This window comes from Branchiostoma belcheri, unplaced genomic scaffold (assembly GCF_001625305.1).
Source record: "Branchiostoma belcheri isolate BF01 breed outbred unplaced genomic scaffold, Haploidv18h27 scaffold69, whole genome shotgun sequence".
NCBI lineage: Eukaryota > Metazoa > Chordata > Leptocardii > Amphioxiformes > Branchiostomatidae > Branchiostoma > Branchiostoma belcheri.
The window spans coordinates 919,221-940,743 of NW_017804342.1; the positions used below are offsets into that span (position 1 = coordinate 919,221).

Consider the following 21,523-nt stretch of genomic DNA (forward strand, 5'->3'; position numbering starts at 1 on the left):
CAGTTATGTGGTACCTCCTTTCAAAACTGGTGTGGCAGTTATACTGGGTATACACGTGTATGAACCTTGAGAAGACTAGTAGCTACAAAGTACTTTATGATGAATATCATAAAAAGAACATGCTGGCCATGTGAAGGACATCTCATAAAATATGGGCATGAAATTCTGTTATGTGGTATGATAAGGAAGACAGCACGTCAGAGAGACCAGGTGACACCATATGTAAATTAGGATGTATTATTCTCATTATTAACATAAATGTGAACAGCAGCACGGTTACCATGGTAACCTGCCATAGACACTTTGTATATTACACATGGGTTGAGAGTCTAGAAAGTGACATAGTAGCTCTAGATGAATAGCTGCTAGCCAAACTAATACGTCTACAGCAGACACCTATATCTGATATATGAACCTAGAGCTAGTGCTGCATCTGTAGGGATCTGTGAAGCTTTACAAACTGGGCTTGCACAAAAAAGGGATTTAGATTATATGAAAATAAAGCCCTGCATATTTGTGATGTTTTACCTCATTGTATGACAGTACTTAATTGCTGAAGAATCTGTTTGGATTTAATAAAATGAGGGAAAATTATCCTTACACTTTTTTTCTCCAAGAAATGTTCACTTTATAATTGAAAAAGATGTCTCAATATCATGGTCGCAATGTCAAGTATCAAGATTAAAAATGAAACCAAAAATCTGCAAGAAGTATTTCAGCTGTTTCTAAGCAGTGAAATGATCTGCTATTCATAGAAATGAAGTACCTCAGTCAACTTTATCTCCTGTGTATCCAAATTTAAACTGGTAGTGGTTGGCCTACAAAACTTGATGTTGTGTTTCTGTCCTGAAAAACCTTGGGTCTTCTGCTTTCAGAATATTTCACAATGCTATTGCATGGAAAAAAGCCACATGAAATGAGTGCTGAAAGAAGTTGACAGAATGTTACTGATTGTTTTTGTTAGGAAGCTGACAATATCAAAGTCAAGGGGAACCAAGAGCAGAATTTGTACAGCCACTGAGTTTTGAATGTGAAGGTTGGCAGACTTGTAGGACCTGGCTTTGAGTGGTCATCTCAAGGCATGAGTATGAATTAAAGATTATCTTATTGACAAAGACTGTCTTATTTTAAAGAACCAAAGTCAATCAGTTCGTGAAAAATCTTCATTATATTGCTCATTTTTAATGCATCTTCCTGCAGGAGTGTTTCAAAATACTCTACTGCAATTTGAAAAGTGCATTTTTTTGTATCATGTTGCAATAAGTAGAGTGAATGAATAACAAGAAATCCAATCGTCGTTCCAATAAATGTACTTGTTTTCCTGCCAAATGAACAGAGATTAATGGGATTTACATTTCTTTGTCTATCATAATAACACCAATTTGCTTCAAATCATCAAAAATTGACAACCACCCAAAGCCAATCATACAAGAGAAGTAAAAAGAAAAGTGCATCAAATCTGGCCAGAGTTCCAAAAATCTCTTAGAGAAGTTACAATTGGCATAAAGAGACATGGACACATCACATATCAAAGACAGGACATCATTCATAATTCTTTACAGACACATAAGAAAGAAGAGGGGATTGTGGCTATGTATGACACAGCTCTGGCACCCTATATTATACACATCCAGGGTGATCTTGTTTGTACAATGACATATCACTACTGTTCCTTGCATGTTTCCTTCTAACTATGAATTCATGACAACTACAGGCTCAGGCTTACAGTCATTTGCATGGCTCTGTAGTGTTAAATTGGAAAGAAATGTCCAGCTTTGGATATCGATTGGTAAGAAATAAAGCTTGAGTTTATGCCAGCTATAACATACTAGTAGTTTGGTGGAAAAACTATGGTACAAGTAAAAATAGAAGTAAAATTTGTGACTGCCTCTTTCCAAAAATGGCCTACATGTGTATGTTGTATGGGAAATACAGTCAGACTGAGTGAACAATGAACAGTGAGTTTTCTACATTGTACTGGCAAGCCGAAGTCAAAAGGCCCATTCTATTACAAAACCCTTCAAGCCCTGCCATCAATTTCAATTTCTGTTCCAAATAAATTCCCTTTGACCCTGAATCATCAGCAATGATTTAAAAAAATTCCATAAATTTTCATATTTGATGTGATCATGATTCACAATCATGGCTATGCCTTATCATAATGACTGATTCGTCAGTGAAAGAAACTGAGATTAACAGAGACACTCTGAGCATCCCTTCATACAAATGCTGAAATCTAGACCCCAAAAGCAAGGTGATGACAGTGTGTGGCTTTATCTCCATTTGTAGCCTACCACTACAGCATAACTGATCGAAAAACTGTACAAAATCAGAAGAGCTCAACATAAGTGCTACATTTTGTATGACAATAAAAACCCTATTTCGGAGTCTACTCTTCCTCACTCACACCATGAATTATTAGGGATGGGCTGGACCATTTAAAGGGGGAAAGGGAGCATTTGCTGGTTTTAAGTGCAGTGCAACAAAATTATTTTATCACAACGACTGAGCTATTCATTTACATGTAGCCCAACTATGATTTGGTAGGATTATAAAACTAAACTTTATTTTGGTCAAGTTTCTCTAAACCAAATGATTCTACTTATAAATTTAGGAGAATCTCACATATTGCTTTGAAACTCAATGTAATTTTATATCCGGTAACATACAAGGAACAGTTAGAATATCTCTTCAAAAAGAACAGCCACTGCTGACTTCACAAGTTGCTATGATAACTGGATTGACTGACAACAAAAATCACACTAAAAATGAGAACAAAAAGAAGTTTTAACTTCCATGTAAAAAATTGCAGAGAAAATGACAAAGGGTGGTTAACATTGTTCAATGTCCAAGTGTTTTACTGGCTTATCACAGTGTTGATTGAGAAGAAGACTTTTTTTGTATCAAGGATTTCCTTCTTGAGTCTCTGGGAACACTTCACTGGAAAGTTTTGAAGGTTATGCAGCTTTAAGTGCCCTGTCCTAAAAAGAAAAAAAAATGAAACAAAAACAAGATGAACTCTGTGGTTATCTTGAACAAGAAGTTTACGTAAAAACAAATCAAACCGGTACTCATAGTAGCACCTGTCGGCAGCGGCTGTTCTTTTTCCCAACACTACTGACTCTACTGTGGCTATGGTACAGTGCAGGGTGGCCACGACCGGTTCATACTGGTTCCAACCAGTACAGACCAGTTATAGCCGGTGCAGGTGGAGGTTTCTGCTCAGGACGGAGCGCACGTCGGCTGTGAAGCGCAGCGCGTCAAGCATGGGCAGCAGGGACAGCAGACAGGTGTCACTGGGGTCCGCAAACCACGACTTGATGGGGATGGCATTATCTGTAAACAAGTAAACAACAAGTAAATAAAAGGTAAACATCAACAACTAAATAAGACAACGGTAATAGCAGGGACAGCACACAGGTGTCACTGTGGTCCGCACACCATGACTTATCTGTAGCAGACCTTTCAAGAAACGGGGTGCAAACTTTCAAGTAATGATGTACAAAACTGTTACATTTTACTGTGACAAGAAAGCCACCATCCTGTTCAAGGAAGTTGTGGCAGAGTTACAAGACATAGCATTATCTGTAAACAAGTAAATAACAATAACACTACAGTAACAAACCATTCAAGTAACAACTTACTTTACCAAACCAAGCAGTACTGAAGAAGAACTGTTACATTATACAATGACAAGAAAGATCCTACTCATCTAGATCCTACTCATTGTGTGAGGACCCTATCTAAAGAAATTTATCAAACAAACAAACAAGCAAGCAAACAAACAAACACCCACCTGGATATGATCTGTATGCTCCTGGGGAATTATCCAGGATAATAACACTGGACAAGTCGTTATGGACCGACGACAAGTCCTTCGTGTAACTCCCGTATTCTAATGTGCAATGCTGCAGAAAAAATAAACCAAATAACTACATAAACAACATCGTCATCAGAGCATACCATAACTATAAACGCTTGGTTTTAGCTATGCAAGTGTAGCTCCTGTATTTTAATATGCAATTTGAAATGATATAAAATAACAAAGTTATTAAATAACAACCACTTGTTTAACAAGAGTCTATGTTTTGAGGACTGTCTGTCATCTTCATCGTGGCAAATTCTGACTGGTTTGCTGTGAACTGAAGCTAGATGATACTTTAAACAAGTGGTTGTGAATGAAAAACTTAACTATTCAATCATTCACCAACCTTCTTAAATTCACAGAGAATGACATAGACAGCATCATTTGCTTGCAAATCTTAGGTAGTCACTGTACTAATTAGTTTGACCCTGTGAAAGAAAAGAGTCTTCCTTACCTGTCTATAGTATCTCCTTTTTAGAATGCCTTTCGTGTTGTCTAGTTTGTCTGCTACAGCTGCTCCGTATATCTCCATACTGGCAGTGAATATTACCAACTCGTACCACTGACAAACCTGGCAAAACAGTACAGAGAAAAATCATGGTTTCGTCATGAAAAAATTGTTCTGTGTGCAATTTGAAGTTGGTTTATGTATCAACTGTCACATAATATGAAGTTAAACTTTATTCCAACACAAAGAGTACGCAAAAGATCAATTTTCAACAACCACTGTCGCCTTCATTAGGATAATCAATGACCAATAACTTCCTAATGTAAACCTGCAAGAGTTACATATCATGATGCATAATGCATCCTTCTACAAGTGATACCAATGTTGAAGTCCATCATATATTTGTAAATTTCCCTAAACTATGTGAAACTACATAAAATATTTGAATGCTTTACTGCACTTCTGTAATTCATTACTTCATTGTACTACGATCAGAAACAACATTATACAAAATTTATATAAATAGTGGCTTATATGTAAAACATCTACAGTTTGATGTAGAGTTCAGTGTGTGAAAAGATCTCACCACATCCAGGAAGAAGTCAACATGCGGCCTCTTGTACACAAAGAATCTGACTGGATGTCTGTCTATTGTGATCTGGGGAAAGAAGTCAACAAAAGTTCCTAAGCAAATATCAGCAAAAGTTTCTCAGCAAATATCTTTGAAAAACTGAATAAAGGTTTGCTTTTCAGTGGTAACAATAAGCTACATACAAATTGCAGTGAGAAAGCTAAAGCACCCACCAATAGTAAAGGAGCCAATTCCTGAAAGAGGCCTAGAAATGTGATTTTGTTCAACCCATCTTACAGAAAAGGTTTGACTTGATGTGTAAGCTCCACAAAATAAAGCAAACGAATGTTCACTGTACATCTGGCTGGAGGGAAAACCTATAATCTAATGATGCCAGGGCACCTACTATTGAGGTACCTAAGCCTGTCTTGAATAGATGCTTCAGCTTTAGCCACGTCACTAGACAACTTCACACATACAATACCAGTAATCTGGTTCTATTTTGTGTTTTCTTGTACTCTCTGAGCAGAAGTCAGGCTTCTTGTGGATGCTTTTTAGGTGTTTTACAAAAATTTACATGTTTTGTGGGAGTTTCTTTGGGTATACCAACCTCTGCTGCAAGTAGTGTAACCAAAGAAGCTTTTAAAATATAAAACCTGACAGATGCCTACAAATGCCAAAAGCTCTGCTTGGAGAGTATCTATCTTACAAAAAAAAAGACTCTTTTACACAACCAAGTGTTTTATTCAGCCAGTGACGGTTATCAAAATGTCAGATGAATCAATGAAACACTTGTGTAAAAAAAAGGGGCTCTTTATTCAGTGACTTACCAACCTGATAAACTATTCACAGATATCTTGAAGTTTAGTATTATTTTTTCTTACCTTTAGTATAAAGTCTGGAGGTGTTCCTGGCCGTACTGTTCTGTTCATGACGCCGTCATGGTGAGAGTGGATCAACGTCTCGTCTAAGTCTAAAACCAGCACTTTCCTTTTTACGCCATCTGAAAGGAACAAACACAGAATAAATCAATAAACACAGAGTGTACTTATGAGCAGGAATGATCATGTGCATTGGTGGTTGACATGCCAAAGAGAAAAAATGTGTTCTAATGTCCTAGCGTCCACATTGTATTGTCGTGTTGCAATCTCAACTACTGTTCTGAGGACTCATGCCTTTGTCAGTGGGATATTTTTTTGGAGGGTGCTGTGTAAGGTGATTGAATGATATCAGATGTTTAATAGAGTTGCTATGGTACTGCTAGGAGTAAGTGGAGAGCAGCAATACACAAAGTGACAGAACTGTTCAAAGCTGCCAGAGGGACCAGGAAGGCAGATGCAAGGAGTAGACGAAAAGGACTCGTAGCAGAGAAAAGCGCCACACAGGAGTACTGCTGCCGATTCTGCGGCAGAGCCTGCCGGGCCAGAATCGGCTGTACCAGCCACGAGAGGCGCTGCCCAGTCAGACCCCCAGAGAACAACTGATGCTGCAGATCGTCTGGCAAGACGACAAGGGCCCAAGACAAGATGGTACTGCAGTGGAACTTCCAGTTTCGATATCTCATGATCTGGGTCACGAATTTTGGATGGTAGGTAGCAAAGCGATTTCATGGCATTCTAGACAAAGGCAATTAAGTCAAAGACAAATCGGTAGAACATACTGCATGAAACCCTTAAGGTACTGTGCATAGTACTTTTGGCAGAGACCACCCATCCAAGGAGACCACTTTTTTTCGGTCCCCTGGGTGGTCACCTTGGATGGGTTTGACTGTACAAGATAATGATATCGATAAAAGTATCAACGGAGATATGATCCATCAACATTAAGTTTATAAGACAGAGTTGACTTACTGAGTCTGTGTCTGGAGATCGGCGAGAGAGGCATAATGTCATACCGGACTGTCTGATGTTGGATGATCTGGAAATACACACAGAAAACAACTTGTTAAACAATGAAAATAGCAAAACCTTTGGAAAACACACACACACAAAAGTGAATCTTAAAACCCTTTTCATGAAACCTCCCTTGGTTTCTCTATCATTCTTAATTCTAATTGACAGTATGTTTAATTGTACCTATTCACAAATATTTCATACTCATGACAAGTACACATGTATTGTATGTACATTGAAAATCTCTCAGTCTCGAACTAAATTTCACTGAAAAACAGTTTGACGCACCCTTGCCTAAGCTTACATTTGTATCCTGAAAGGGAAAAGGAAAGCTGTTCGGCGAGTTGAAAGACTTATATGACCTGATCTAACTATTCAACTTACATGTTACAATGTATAGTTGGTCCTGAGTATTATCCAGTTCAATGCATTACAAAGAATGTGCATAACTGTGTGCTAGTGGCATTTCTGGCCCCCAAAACCTGTGCCTTTTGTTGGAGGATAGGACCTTCCTCTCACCCAACTGGGTCCACACAAAGGCACCATTGCCGACAGGTTAAGTCAAGGGGAAAACCTGGTTGGCAGGGTCAGAGGAGGAGGGCAGATTTACATAGTATATATTCATAAGGCAAAGTGGTCTTGTGGTCAGGGTTTTTGACTCAGAATCTGAGGGTTCTGGGTTCTAATCCCTGGCAGGCTCCAGTGTTGTGTCCTTGGGAAAAGCACTTTACACCTACATGTATTTCCTTACTGGACTGAAAATGAGTACCTAGCTTTGAAAGTTTGATTGGGGACGTCCTTTTGGATAGGACCGGAAGTCCCGTGTTTCAGGAGAGCCACACCTAGAGCATGTTAAAGATCACACCACATGTCTCGTGTAGTAGGGACCCTTCGCAGTGTAAGTGGTTTTCAGTCTGGTCACACATGAAACTCCTTCCTCTTCGCCCCCGCCGTTCTGCTTCGCCCCCGCCCCGTTCTGCTTCGCCCCCGCAAAAAATCTGCTTCGCCCCCGTCGTTCCTCTACGCCCCCGGCGCAATTCTGCTTTGCCCCCGTCCTTCTGCTTAGCCCCCAATGGCGGCACAGCTCACAGTCGACACGAAAATCGTCTGCAAAATAACAATAAAGGCTGTGCCGCCAAATTTAAAGTAGCCCATGCTCCGGCAAACATTCTGGACCACCTTTCTGCCAAGTGGCGTTGCACAAATCCTTCCCATTCAAAAGTTTACCCCTACCTCACGGCCCGTCAGTGGTTCTTACGTTTATAAGTACTGGCGTTTATAAGTACAGCCGTGAGTGAAATTTCCCGCCAGTACTTATAAACGTAAGTATTTTGGAAAGGACCGTGTTTAAGGAGAGCCACACCTAGAGCATGTTAAAGATCAGTAGGGACCCTTCGCAGTGTAAGTGGTTTTCAGTCTGGTCACACAGAAAGGATCTTATTCTTTATATCTTCGTCTAGTAGATAAAGGTAACTTAGTATAAAAGCATATGTGTTTAGACAATGAGATATTCAGATCTACCTGTCACCGTTATAAGATTAATGAGTTTGTTCATCCCTCCCTCCTTGACCTGAATACAAATGCATTAAAGTAATTTGCACACCTGCTTAAAGGTATACAGTCCTATACCACAATAACAGTCTGTCATGGAAGTCATAAGGTACATCTGTAACTTAGTGTAAGCTCTGTTGCAGAGTTCTTTTATCTGGGTTTGCTTCTGTTCTATTCTGCGCAAAAATCTTTTGTGGAAAAGAAGTACATGTATTTGCCCATCCAGTAAATTGCAGGCTTTCCACATGGACAGTGGGACTTTCCAGCCTGGTGGTCTATACTTACTTACTATTCATGCACACTGGGGTTTTATTTGGCTGCCATTTGTATGTCCTTTATATAGGACCAATTGAATTTCTCTGGTCCTTTATGTAGTACAATGCACAATGTTTGGTTTAAAAGATGACAAGTAGGAAAATGAAACATGCAAGTCATCGTGAAGGTACAAAATTCAATCATGTAATTTTTTCCTGTTTTCTATATGAAAAATGCTTTACATACATGTAATACAATACTACGTCAAATTTTATTCTGCTATCTATCTCAAAATGTTTTCTGCCAACTGCAGGTCATTTTTCAGAACCATACATCTATGAAAAATTCTGGTGATCTACAGCTATATGTACATGTACTTCCTAAATAACCAACAAAACGAGGCAGACCTAGATCTAGAGTCTAGACCTCTGCTTGGAGCTTCCTCAGGACTAATAACTGGCCTAAATAGCCTGTAGTCCCCCGGGGCCTGACCTGGATTCCTATACCTGAGGTTTACACACTTTATTATGCACATTCCTGCATATACATGTACATCGTTTATATATGCCATCTCCTCAAAATTGATATTTGATCCAAAGAATGCTTCTCTTGAATCTTTGTACGATAACAGCAGTGCTAAGTAAGGGAATCTTCAGTCTTAACAATATCTATTTACATGTATTTATTAGCATACGTTATACATACGGCTAGACTAGATACATGTATGCTAAGGTTGGGTGTGACTCGTCATTTCAAACTGATGTACTAATATTAATAATATAACCTGCCTGAATCAACTGCATGGAGTTGGGTTGATTCCACTTACTTAAGTAAAGAAATAAGCAGAGAATTCACTTTTCGTATCATCCTAAGGTTACATAACGCAGCTTTAATCTATTTCAGTTGGAATTGACATAGACAACCGTTACTCTATCACAGGCTTGATTCAGTTATCAGGTTTCATCACATGAAGTCCCGGACTGGAGAAATGGATAATGGATTCTGTAATGTAGTGGTGATAATGAGTGTTTATCACTGAGATTCCAGGGATAATTATCAATCATGTCAGAATCCATGACATCCATATATTATCATCGCCTGGTTGTATGAGAGGACCGGATATGGATTGGCCCTGGGTCATATCGTCCCCCGTGATATACAGTAATAACCCTATAGCTGTGGAAGATATGTCATGTAAGCAAGGCTATGTCTGCAAGGTTTGAAATACTTTTTTTCTGCATACCTGCACTGGTCCATGTAACATCAACAAGAGTTCCACGACCTCATACCTTCACAAAATGATTTCCACCTTTACGAATGATGATTTGTAAATGTTTCTCATTAATCAATAAGATCCTCACTTGCATGAAATCATATACCAGCCAAAATGCCAGCTTTCAAAAGCACTTAACTTGCTTGTTTGCCGCCCTGAAATTACACTGGATGCCTGATTGACAAGAGAGTGTGACCAAGCCTAAGCTCATGCGGGATAGTAATACAGTACTAACTACCCAGGCTATAGCCTTGTAAACAACCACTTGTGTGTTATTGTAGCATAGTAAGCATACCCATATATGGGCAGGTTGATTGACAGGTGCACCAGCTGGGGCTGACCTGGCTGGGCCAGGAGGGGTTTGGGCAGGGGTGAGGACTGGACCCCCCCCCCTCATATACCAGGGCTCAAAATGCTTTAAATACAATGTATATATAACATGAACTACATACATGAACCGCTGCTGGCCATACCAACTGAAACATTTGGTTCTTGTAGTAAGTTGTACATGTGATTGTTTTTCCATGCAGGCCAAATGTGTATTGTGGTACAAAATGTAGCTGGTAGCATTAGCCTGGGTGGGTGTCCCTAGTACAAGTTTGTGAGATTCAATAGCCACCAATGATGGACATGTATGTGCAAACCTGGGGAAAAGAAGACTTTGGCACCTGGTTGCTTACTGACCTAAGACTGAACCGAGCAGATGGGTTCTATATATCCTGATCCAAGCATACAGTCATGCAGATTTCTGGGGGTTGGGTAGGAGTGTGTCCACTTCAAACTATGGTGTATGATGGTGGTGTATCATATATCGTCCGGGTGAAAAGGTCAAAAGGCCAAGGGCGAGGTCAACATCCTGTGCCATATAAAAATATCCTGAAGGGATAAACTTCCAACATGTGGTGGTGGGTGGGCTAAACGTCCATCAGTTAGAAGACATATGTAGTGGGGGGAGGGTAATTTATTTGCTTTTTGAGGGCCGTGTCTAGAATCCTAACTTGCCCTAGTGGAGGAGGCACTTTCTTTCATTTTCCCCCTCTACATAAAAGAAATCCTAGCCACTATTAGAAAACTATATTTCTCTTGCTACTTATTTCCCATACCACTGTTGAATATGTTATCAGGAGGACAACAGATTATGTTTTCCATACATACCACATTCACACTTTCTGTTTACTGTTCCTACCCACAAGTCAAACACTACAAAGCTATATGAAGTGGACTTAGCAAATTTTGTGGTTGGAACAAAAAAGGTGTAAAGACGTTGATTGTCAAAGTTCTCAAACACAAAGGTACAATATTTCAAGTAAAAAGTAACATTTTTCTGCAAGGTTTTGAAAATACATGTAGAAGCTTTGTTATTTTGTCTACCCAAGTAAGCCTAGAAGTTCTGGTTACAGTAATATGAAATGGAACTTGTGTTTGCTTGTTTGAGCCTTTGTTAATTCGCGAAATTCTCAGTTCAGCCTGTGTTAGATTGAGGTCATGAAGAAAAGGTCAGGGTCAGATAAAGTATAATTAGATACAGGTTACATGTACACGATTTAACTTCATTTTAAGTCCCAATAAATTCTTGATATTGTGTTATTACTCCATATAGTCAGTTAGGTTCCATTTTCAAATCCCAACACTATTACTTTCATTCTGGCCAAGTGCCAAACTATACAACATACCCTGTCATAGCACCAGTTGACAATATTGCATAACCATATGTAATTATTTATAATAGGGCAAAGGTACATCTGGGAGTATGTATGTTGTGTTGGAGGTGAAAGGTCTTCCCTTCCACAGAAGACACTTGTTGTCGTGACCTTTCTCAAGGACAAACAACCCCGCCCTCTCTCTTAGCCAATCAGGGGCCTTTCTGGGGGAAAGCAGAGCTTGTTGTCTTTTCTTATCGACCACAGGATCTAAACTGCCCTGTATATCCTGTTTTTATCCTCCTTGTTTTGAACGTATATATATGTATATGTCTGGTATTACTGAATATAAATACCTCACACAGTGCTATATCAAACATGTGCATTTTTGTAAACATTCCTATATCATGTACTACATGTTTTAATTGGTTATAACTTATCTATAATGCCATAATCAAGCATGAATTTAAACCTACTAGTACAGTAACTACAGCCACACAGTCAATGAAAATCCACATACATGTACTGTACAATGACATGTACATAGACCAGTGCAGGTTTAATAGGTACAGCAGGAAGACACCAGAAATACCTGCACAGCTCCAATTTAACCTGCACTAACAGTAAATCTACATACTCAGTATGCAGGTGGCATTTTGAGCCCTGATTGAGTATGAGTACATACCACTGGACATACTTAAAGGCCAGCAGGTATTCCCACCTATTGTTAAGTCAAAGAGAACAGGTGTATACAGTTACGATACACCATAAACAGTCACTATAATCCTGTGTGTCTAAACTTGGCACCCAGCCACATTATATACACCCTTATCTGGGCAAATGAACACCATCCAGGTCACAGTGCTACCAGTCATGTCAGGACACCCGAGTTAAAACAGAACGTCTGGGTCTGAATTGCATTAGTGGTCCCGTAAACTGCCATGTGGCACACTGCATCTGTTCTGTACCTGGCTTTGAGTTTGGATACACATGTAGTGCTAGAGTTCTGAATAACATATCAAACTTTGAAAAACATGCAAAAAAAGGGTTGGTATTGGTATTTTATGTAACTTACAAGGCAACATACAAATGCCAATAACTATCCAAGATTTCACCCCTTGAAGTTGAAGACCTTGGTATGTCACTCAGTACATGTGTATGTAACTCATGTTTGACTACATGAACTTGTGGTTAGTTTACAACAAGTAGCGACTCAAGTCTGTTACAGTAGATCTACATCCACATCTAGGGAAAACCCTGACAGTAGCAGGAGTTTGAGTTTGACTCTTGAGTTGTACTGTGATCTCTGCCCATATCATTTAGTGTCCAGATTCCAGACGTATTTCTATATGAAATCTGATCATGTTGGGCTATGGGTGAAGGTTAGGCTAGGTTACACTATCCCTCTCTCTGTGTCTCTATATGGGCCCCACTCCCGTAGGACTAGGGGTGCAATTTTAGCCTGGCTTAGGTGAAGGCCACACTATTTAAAGACTCAGGGTAAACAAACACTGTGTGGAACAACATTTCCAACCTCTAGCCATGCATACATGCTTGTCACTACATACCATGATGCACACTGTATGTTTTGTGTCTGCACATGTATTTGTGTTGTCAATGACTTTTCGTGACCCACTTCAAATTTGTGCCAACAACTTACATTTCAGAGAGCCATGTGTGAATAGCATGGCACATGTAAGTGATACCAATAAAAAGCTCTGAGTCATTTACAGGTTATGAAAAGACCATTCTAAACTAGGTATAATTTCCTACTTCAATTAATAGATCATGATGTTAATCAATTAATGATGATAATGATAAACTAATTAACTTCTGTGCATTATTAAACTCTCTTATGCAAAAGGAGTTTGTCATGGTTGACAGGTGGTATCAAACATACCTGTACCTTAATTTTCTAGGGTAAAATAAAATGCTTATAAAACATGTAGAGTGCTACTTATCTAAAACACAAATCATACACATTTTGTACAGAGTATTGTATAGTATCTCTGCTAATAGCATGTCAGTGATAGTCTGTGTACATGCATTTTTATCTGTGTGTTACTGTATGTTTAGAGATGTGCAAAATCAATGAGGACAATCAAACTTGCAAATGGGGGTGGGCTGTTTCAAGGAAAACATGGTACACTGGACTAACTGTTTTGTTTACATGAAAGGGAAAGTGACCAGACAAACAAATAAACTCCTCTGTCTTGAACGTCTCAGCTATCAATGTGGTGCATCTCTTAAGAATGAAATGCCTCTGTTTTCAGCTAACTTCAAGTGCAACATCTAAGTTATAACTTCCCTTTGCTGATATCTGGTGAAAAGTTAATATCTTTGACAGCTCATTAAATTAAAAAAACTCTTCTGTTAAAGATAATGTAAATTGGGGGTCCTTTTAAATCTGTTTGAATGCCAGCTGATTTAACAAAATCTTCAGTGCATGATTTTTAAATTCATGTTTTAAAAAGCTAACAGACTCTCAGATCTGTGATCACACCTCAGACACTTAAAACTTTGATTTCCTGAGTTAAATATCTACACAGACTTTACAATTTAAAGATTTATTAGGCTTACACTACTACCCATATGGTATGCATTTCGTACAGGAGAGTGAGTGAATGAATGAACGAAATTAAAAATCACGTCAACACATGTCAAGATGTGATCACAACTATTGGCAAGAAATAACAAGTGTTATGTATAAAGTAACGGTATATGTTAATGAAAATGTGTCCCGACCTACTTTTTTTTGCAAAAAGAGCGGGAAATGCGCCGATTCCCCTGACGATTATGTCATTAAAATAAGGGGGCAGTCCCCTTTCCAAGGGGGAAGCAAAAAGTGGCAAATTTTCAAGTAGCCTGCGCTAACCCTGACAACCACTGCCGCTGCCACTGGCCTGACGCTTATATCTTCAGTCTGACCATGAACCAAAGAAATGTCAGAAAGTTCTGAGGAATCTTGTAGCGGGTTTGAGAAGAAAATTGGCCGGAATTGATCCTTCTCGACCGAAGGGTTGCCAACCAGCCAGGCACTAGCCACTCACCGTGCGGACTTGCTTGCGAAGAAGGTAGCAGAGGAAACTCCATAGTTTGGTCGCCACCAGCATAAAGGTCCTCAATCCCTGCTGCAGATATTTCATCATACACGGTGGATCCGGCTTCATAGACCCGATCTACGGCGACAAAGCGGAGTTTGAAGCTCCCAATCCGGCTCGGGGTTGTCAAATTTTCGTCCGGGTTAAAACTCTGCCTGCCGACCGGCCGCCATTAATGAAACCTGCGCAGTCCGCCACTGCGCACATCCGTCCCACTATGCCCCGCGCGGGTCCCTCCGGGAGGCGCAGCGTCATCATCGCGGAAGTAGCGTCCGAACTTCGCAGTTGTTTTTGTGCACTTTCTTTCCCTTTTGAGCCGTAAATTCTCGGAAAATGTAGGTTGTTTCTTGCGCAAACAACCACTAGGTGGTAGATCTAGCAGTTATCTACCATAGACAGGAAAACGATGAGGGAGAGACGTTCGGAAAGCCCTTTTTTTACTTGACTTTTTAGGTAAGTAACCCTTTAGGCTTTACCACCCATGACGCTTGTGTAAGTGTCAACCTTTCGATTTTATAACAACTCCGTGAAAGGTAAACATTAACATGTCAGAAAAGTATGTACGTATCTGTGCTATTTCTTTTACTTTCCCTTTTCTTGTAAATGTATAGATGGCGTCTGAGTCTTTCTCTTTGAAGTGTTCACGCCCAGCATGTGAGAATTACCCAAAACGTTTATGATTACCATGACAACGGCCCGCAGGCGAAATGCTTGGCGCATTCTTCCCTTTCACGGGTGATCAGACGGGACCGTGAGAATCAGGCTAGGAGATCAGCGAAACAATAAACCCATCCCACGGCCCCGCCCACACAGGAAAATTCATAGACATGCAAAGCAACGCGTGCAACCACGTAGAATTTTTAATGGCAATCAGAAAACAATTAGTAATCATTGTCATTAACTGTCTTTAGTAAGGTCATTGACTTTATAATGGTGCTTGCAACCAACTTTGGGGAGGAAATAATGATAAGCATATCAATTATTAATGCCTATCCTGCCTATCCTGGTTTTGATTATACTGCTGCCGACATAATTGACATAATAGAAACACTAAATAAATACTCATTTTCATACCTTTGCATTTACATGGTAACATATAAAAATGTTCAGACAATGAAACTCGCAATATAAAGTATCAAAATGCCAAAATATTTTTAAAAGATTCACCTTTGAATGATATGATTTACAAAAAAGGGGGCAAATTTGGGGCCCCCTCTGTTTCATGTATGTTTATCACTTGTCCATTTGCAATTAACCCATGTACATGAAGTTGCAATAAACTTATTTATTAGTATTGTCTTGTCCTCAGACTGTGAAGAACCGTCTCCATGGAGTTGGCAGACGCTGACTTCTCAGACACAGCGCTCCACGAGGCGGTCCGGTACGGAGACGTTCCTGGCGTGAAGGAGGCGCTGAAGGACGGACTGGACCCGAACCAGATCGGGCTGTACCAGTGGAGCCCACTGCACGAGGCTGCATCTCTCGGGGACGGGGAGGTCTTAAAACTCCTGCTCAAGTTTGGAGGTAATCAGTCACATGTAGACATACATAAAGTTATATCAGTATGCGTTATTTTTATGTTTACCCTCTCAGGAGAGTAACATATTGTTTTTGCTCAATTTATCTTATTCTTCCATCTTCTTCTTCTCCAAACGGTCATTAAGTGTTAGTCAATGACCAGGACCAGAGGGCAAATAAAAAAGATACAGGACTGGTAAAAAAAAAGAAAGTCTGAAAAAATGCCTCAGAACGAAGAAAATAACAAATAGGCCAAAGCCTTATAAGCCTCTGCTTAGAGAGTAGAGATTCAGGGCAAGCAATGAGCTTATTAACTTAATAGCAATTAGCCTAGAATTATTTGAGTGTAACTTAGAATCAATCAGTTTGATCTGTCATGTCTCCTCATTTATCTCTATAGCATGACCTTCTTCTAGCATTGTCTCATGAAGGTCACACAACAAAAGATGGATGGCAGGTTCCTTAATGAGCAAATGTCATACTGTAGATCAATATTCTGCCAAACTTCAGTATCTTTATATGATAGGAGCCTTATCTTTACACTGGCTTGTAAACTGATCCTGGCACTGACTGTTACCCATAGTGAGGGGTTCTGAAAGGTTGTCAGTTGCCCTGTCAGAGCCTGTAATAGGAGCATCAATTATTCAGTATCAGAGAATGTCTGCATACTAACGGCTGCTTGCATTGTGCACATTTGAATAGTCAGTGGATTTTCTAAGAGTGTCCTAACTGAAACAGAACAGAACATTTTTTTTAAAGATGGGCCATTTCTATAATCTCCAAGCAGATCTTTTTGTAGCTGCAAACTGCAAAATCAAATGGCAGGCATGAAAAATAAAAAGAGAATATTTCTAATTCAAGACAGTAGCTAGCTAGTGCTTGATTTTAATGCATTCTTCTGGAAAATTGTCATACTGATCACTAATTACTAATAATTAGGTCTGAGATGTAACCATTTTTTTTCTTTTATTTATTCATTTTGGGTACGCTGACTCATAGCATCACAGTAAGTGTTAGTATAGACATAAACACATAAATACACAAATAGAGTAAATGTCTCCCCTTCCCTCAGGCGACCCTAACACAGCAGACTGTCTCCACGGCTGCACAGCTCTGCACTACGCTGCCAAGGAGGATCATCCTGACTGTCTTAAGGTAGAAGAGCTTTTCTGCCTACACACAACTCATCAGTTATACTGGTAGTTCCCTTGCATCCTGTCCTATTGTTCTGAATGTGAAGGGCATAACAGTAGTACAGATTGAGTTCAGGATACATGCATGTGTATGAGGTACTACTACTACTGCTAATACTACTACTACTGCTAATACTACTACAATGTACTACTGTCAGTCAGTCTCAAAAGACTGTGCTACAACAAGATGGTTCAGTTCCAAATTGAGCTTAAAATTAAACATACAAAATAATTCCAAAGTCCAAGTTTGAGTTCATTGTTCAAAGGACAAGTTTTGTGGCCTGGTTGGCATGGCTGGATGTTACTGCATGTTGTCCCCCTGCCCTGTCATGTAGGCCCTACTGACAGCTGGAGGAGACACTGATCTGAAAAACCACCATGGTGAGACGTGTGTGGATGTGGCAGAGGGAGAGTGTCGCAAGATGCTGGAGGAGCACAAGGACAAGCTACGTGAGTAGCCTGGAGTTTTCTTACTTTCCTTAAACTAACAAATGATTGTGTATTTTATATAGGAGGCTGCACTATTTCATCTAGACTGTGATGACATGCAAAGAAGGGTGCAAGCATTTGGTGCCTGGAGTACATTTAGTACACTGTATTGCTACAGGATTGGTTTATTATAATAAGTGAAACTTTCTTCCCACATGTCCTCATACATGTACTTGTGCATCTGTACTGTACCAGCCCTCCTAACAGACCTGTTCTTGTCCCTCCCCAGGTGTTAAAGGTCTCCTGGCCATGTCCACCAGTCAGGCCCGACAGGCGGTCATCCAGCAGCAGCAGGAGGAACTGGTCAATTCCAGGAACAGGGATTCCAGTAACCATGGCGATGGTAGAACAGGTGGTTCTGGAGATACCGGTAGCCATGGCAACAGTAGAACAGGTGGTTCTGAGACAGCTGACACAGCCTGGGGGGACAAACCTGTCGGTCTGGAGGAGGAAGCAGGTACTACAGACTTTGATGAATTTTGTATTCAAATTTTTAGCTGTATAGTTTTTACTGACTGGAAAACGTTTATTTACAAGTTTCCTTTCGCTATGATAGTTGTAGTTGTGTATTGTGAAAAAATTCAAAGTATGGTAGATGATTTTTCGTTAATCTTTATTTTGTATTTCATTTTATTTTTGCCCCACTGCAGTTGGTGGCTCCTTGCTTCTGTCTTTTGAGTACAACTCCAGGAAAGCTGTGCTGAAGGTGCGGGTTTGGGAGCTGCAGGACCTACTTCTACCACCAGGTGGGGCTTTTCACAACTGCTCACAATATAACATGTCATTAGTGTATGCTGTAGAGGATTAATGTTAGCAAGGGGGTTAAATACAAGTTAGAAATGCATATACAAATGTATAAGATATGCATGTGCAATAAATGTGTTATTCTTCTCCTTTCAATAGCGGACACGTCCATGATAGCATCCCTCCATGTCAAGAGCTTCCTAATCCCTGACAAGAAGGGTCAAACCAAGAGGAAGACTGAAGATGTCAAAGTTGACCTTGAGGAGCATCAACCCAAGGTCAAGTACGAGATCCAGGGCAAGGGGGAGGGCACCAAGGTCACCTTCGTTCCTACAAAATTCTCCTTCAAGAAAGGACTGGAGTACGAGGATGTTGACAAAGAGATGGTGGATACACGGACTGTGAGGTTGGAAGTTTGTATAAAACAGCGGTTCACGGGGAAGAGTTACTTGGTGGCCAGTCTGGAGATCCCGCTCAAGGTCGCCGTCAAGAAACTCCTGAAGGAGAAGTTTCCGCTCAGGGTGCACATCAATCCCAGCATGCCTCACAGCCTGCAGGCCTACACGCTACAGGACCTCGTTGTCAGTAATCCGAGCGTCGTGACTGTCAGTAACCCTGACCTCAGGTCGGCCTCGCTGACAAGGTTACGCTCTAACAACCCTGCTCCAAGGGCACACAGCGACGGCGACCTCAAACAGGTCAGCAGTCAAAGGTCAGGGAATGTGCCGTCCATCGTGATCAACATTCCGCAGGAGGACACGGACACGTCGGACGCTCTGCGGCAGATCAGAGTCATGGACCACGCGGATCGGGTTTCACACATCAGCAGGAGCGAGTCTGACCTTCAGTTCACCGCCAACATTCCAACAGAACAGGACTTGTTGAGGCAAGTCTTGATTGGTAGAACAGAAATGGCGAAAAGCTCGCCGAACATTTCCTTAAACATGGCTGAGCCTGGGGAAGTGCCAGATGGAGTAGATGTAAAAATGCCAGGTTCGGTTCCAGACAGTAAAGTTGACATTCCAAAACCAAGCTCCAAGGGCAAACACGTAACATCTAAAGAAAGAAGAGAGGAGAGAAAAAAGTTGTCAAGAAGGAAAAGTGAAGAGGGGGCGGTCATTTGCGTGGAACCTCCAGTTTCTTCTACAATTGTAGAGATGGAAGAGATACCCGAGGAAAAGGGCTCACCTAGGCACAGAAGTAGGCCGACGTCACCAAGACTGAAAGAAGAAACTGACAGCAGTAGAAGACACCGAGAGGATAAAAAATCCACAACCAGTCCACTTCCAGACATTATGAACAAGGAAGTGGACTCAAAAATAGAGAAGAGGGTTTCCAAAACTAGAGAAGGAAGGGAAGACGACCAAGATGTTGACAGAAAGTCAAAGAAGAAAGTGCCATTCTTAAAGAAGAAGGCGAAAGAGAAAAGACTGGATGGGATGGTTCTGGAGAACAGGCAGGCAGATTCTCAGGAAGCTGGAGAGTCGGAGATACAGGAAACATCTTTTGTCTCACGGCGTGACAAAAGTCCACGACCTGGCCATGCTGTTCGTCAAGATGATGGAGAGAAGAAAAGAACAACAAAGATGGATGAGAGGAGGAGAAGAGAACAGTTAGAAAGAGTCCGTCCAAAGTCTCCTTTTGAGAAGGCCGGTGAACTTCTTCCCACCATCAACACCAAGTCCAGGAGAAACAGGAGGGAAGCAGAGAGGTACATCATGAGTGATGAAGAGGACGACCTTTCACCTCCTGACCCCTCTGCAGTACAGGTCAAAGGTTGGATGGGAGCAGACATCAAGACTGTCCAGCCAAAGGTTAAGAAGGGTCACAGGTCAAGGTCGAAATCGAAGGAGCGGGTCTTAGAAGGGCATGGGAATGAGGTCGTAACAGAAACACCAAAAGGTGCCCTGAGACAAAACCTTGTTGACCAGTACCGCTCGCAAATGAAGCACCTGGCAACACCTGAGTACAGGCTACAGCTGTTTCAGAGAACAGGTAACCAGCCGCATCCGGCCACACCTGGCATCCTCCAGCTGCCAGAGACAGACCTGAGCATGTCCACCATGGAGCAGATGGACCCCTTCTTTGTCCCTGAAAGTCCCACCCAATCACCTCTCACCTTACAGACATCACACCGAGTGGACCAGTCAGGTGCCTTGTTGCATTCGAAAAGAGGAAGGGACCAATCACCATCCAAGTTGAGGTCGTCAAGGAAACCAGATAAGTCGGGAACAGAGTTGAAATACTTCCCTGGAGGTCAAAGGGGGAAGAAAAAAGAGTTGAAAGACATTGACTTGGAAACAAGCGAGGTCTAGAATGACTGAAAAATATACATTGTTGCACAAATGTGGATATCTTGCCATTTTACATGAATATTATAGCTTTTCTATTAAATGTGTTGTAAACATTGTGATTTATGATGTGAGATTAAAACCAAAAAGCTACATATATTTTATACTAATATGTATTTCTACAATTGAGGAACCCAACAAAAAAAATTTAAAAGAAATGTAAAATGTAGTTACACATTGTGTTATGATTTTATGTATGTTTTTTAATGTCTAGATGCATCATTTCAGATGCAATAAAATTCCTTAGAACAAAGCAGTCAAGTTGGCTTGAGACAGACCACATCAGTACCTCAAAAGTGCTATATTTGTGGAGCTTTTGAATTTTAGCTGTATTATTTTGTCAATTCCATCACTTTTGTGAGGCCTAAATTGTGGAATGGACACCTCAGAGGCAATTGTTCTGTAAATTTCTGTACAGTTACTGTTTTTTCCTCTATATTTTCATTTTTTTTAAGTTTTGTATTAAAAGCCGTTACAAAACTTTCAATATGTTTTGCTTTCCTTGAGTTGTGTGGGACTGATTATTTTGGCATCCATAGAATTTTTTCCACCCAACCCAACTTGGGTTTTTCTGTTGGAAAAAAATTCAGTGCAATAAAGAAATCCCAATAAATAATTTTTAAAAAGCCTAA

At 40.5% G+C, this 21,523-nt stretch overlaps 2 protein-coding genes across 2 annotated transcripts; one reads left to right on the top strand and one right to left on the bottom strand.

Annotated features, from left to right (window-relative positions):
- Positions 1-1,157: 1,157 nt before the first annotated feature.
- Positions 1,158-14,810, bottom strand: LOC109484203 (CTD nuclear envelope phosphatase 1-like). The gene is made up of 7 exons (XM_019787450.1): positions 14,546-14,810; positions 6,735-6,801; positions 5,769-5,887; positions 4,900-4,971; positions 4,320-4,436; positions 3,797-3,908; positions 1,158-3,336 (listed from the first exon to the last, which is right to left on the bottom strand). The coding sequence occupies exons 1-7, from the start codon at positions 14,663-14,665 to the stop codon at positions 3,194-3,196; spliced, it is 750 nt and encodes a 249-aa protein (XP_019643009.1). The 5' UTR covers positions 14,666-14,810; the 3' UTR covers positions 1,158-3,193.
- Positions 14,811-14,830: 20 nt separating this feature from the next.
- Positions 14,831-21,366, top strand: LOC109484200 (ankycorbin-like). Its single transcript, XM_019787448.1, has 7 exons — positions 14,831-15,049; positions 15,906-16,120; positions 17,187-17,269; positions 17,643-17,757; positions 18,026-18,253; positions 18,447-18,542; positions 18,700-21,366. Exons 2-7 carry the CDS (start codon positions 15,925-15,927, stop codon positions 20,853-20,855), a joined length of 2,874 nt encoding a protein of 957 aa, XP_019643007.1. The 5' UTR covers positions 14,831-15,049; positions 15,906-15,924; the 3' UTR covers positions 20,856-21,366.
- Positions 21,367-21,523: the final 157 nt, after the last annotated feature.

Coding starts and splice junctions, on each gene's coding strand:
- LOC109484200 (XM_019787448.1), top strand. CDS start 15,925: ATGGAGTTGGCAGACGCTGACTTCTCAGACACAGCGCTCCACGAGGCG. Junction 16,121..17,186: donor ACTCCTGCTCAAGTTTGGAG/GTAATCAGTCAC, acceptor CCCTTCCCTCAG/GCGACCCTAACACAGCAGAC. Junction 17,270..17,642: donor ATCATCCTGACTGTCTTAAG/GTAGAAGAGCTT, acceptor CCTGTCATGTAG/GCCCTACTGACAGCTGGAGG.
- LOC109484203 (XM_019787450.1), bottom strand. CDS start 14,665: ATGAAGCCGGATCCACCGTGTATGATGAAATATCTGCAGCAGGGATTG. Junction 6,802..14,545: donor TTCGCAAGCAAGTCCGCACG/GTGAGTGGCTAG, acceptor GTGTATTTCCAG/ATCATCCAACATCAGACAGT. Junction 4,972..5,768: donor CTCCAGACTTTATACTAAAG/GTAAGAAAAAAT, acceptor TTCTTTCCCCAG/ATCACAATAGACAGACATCC.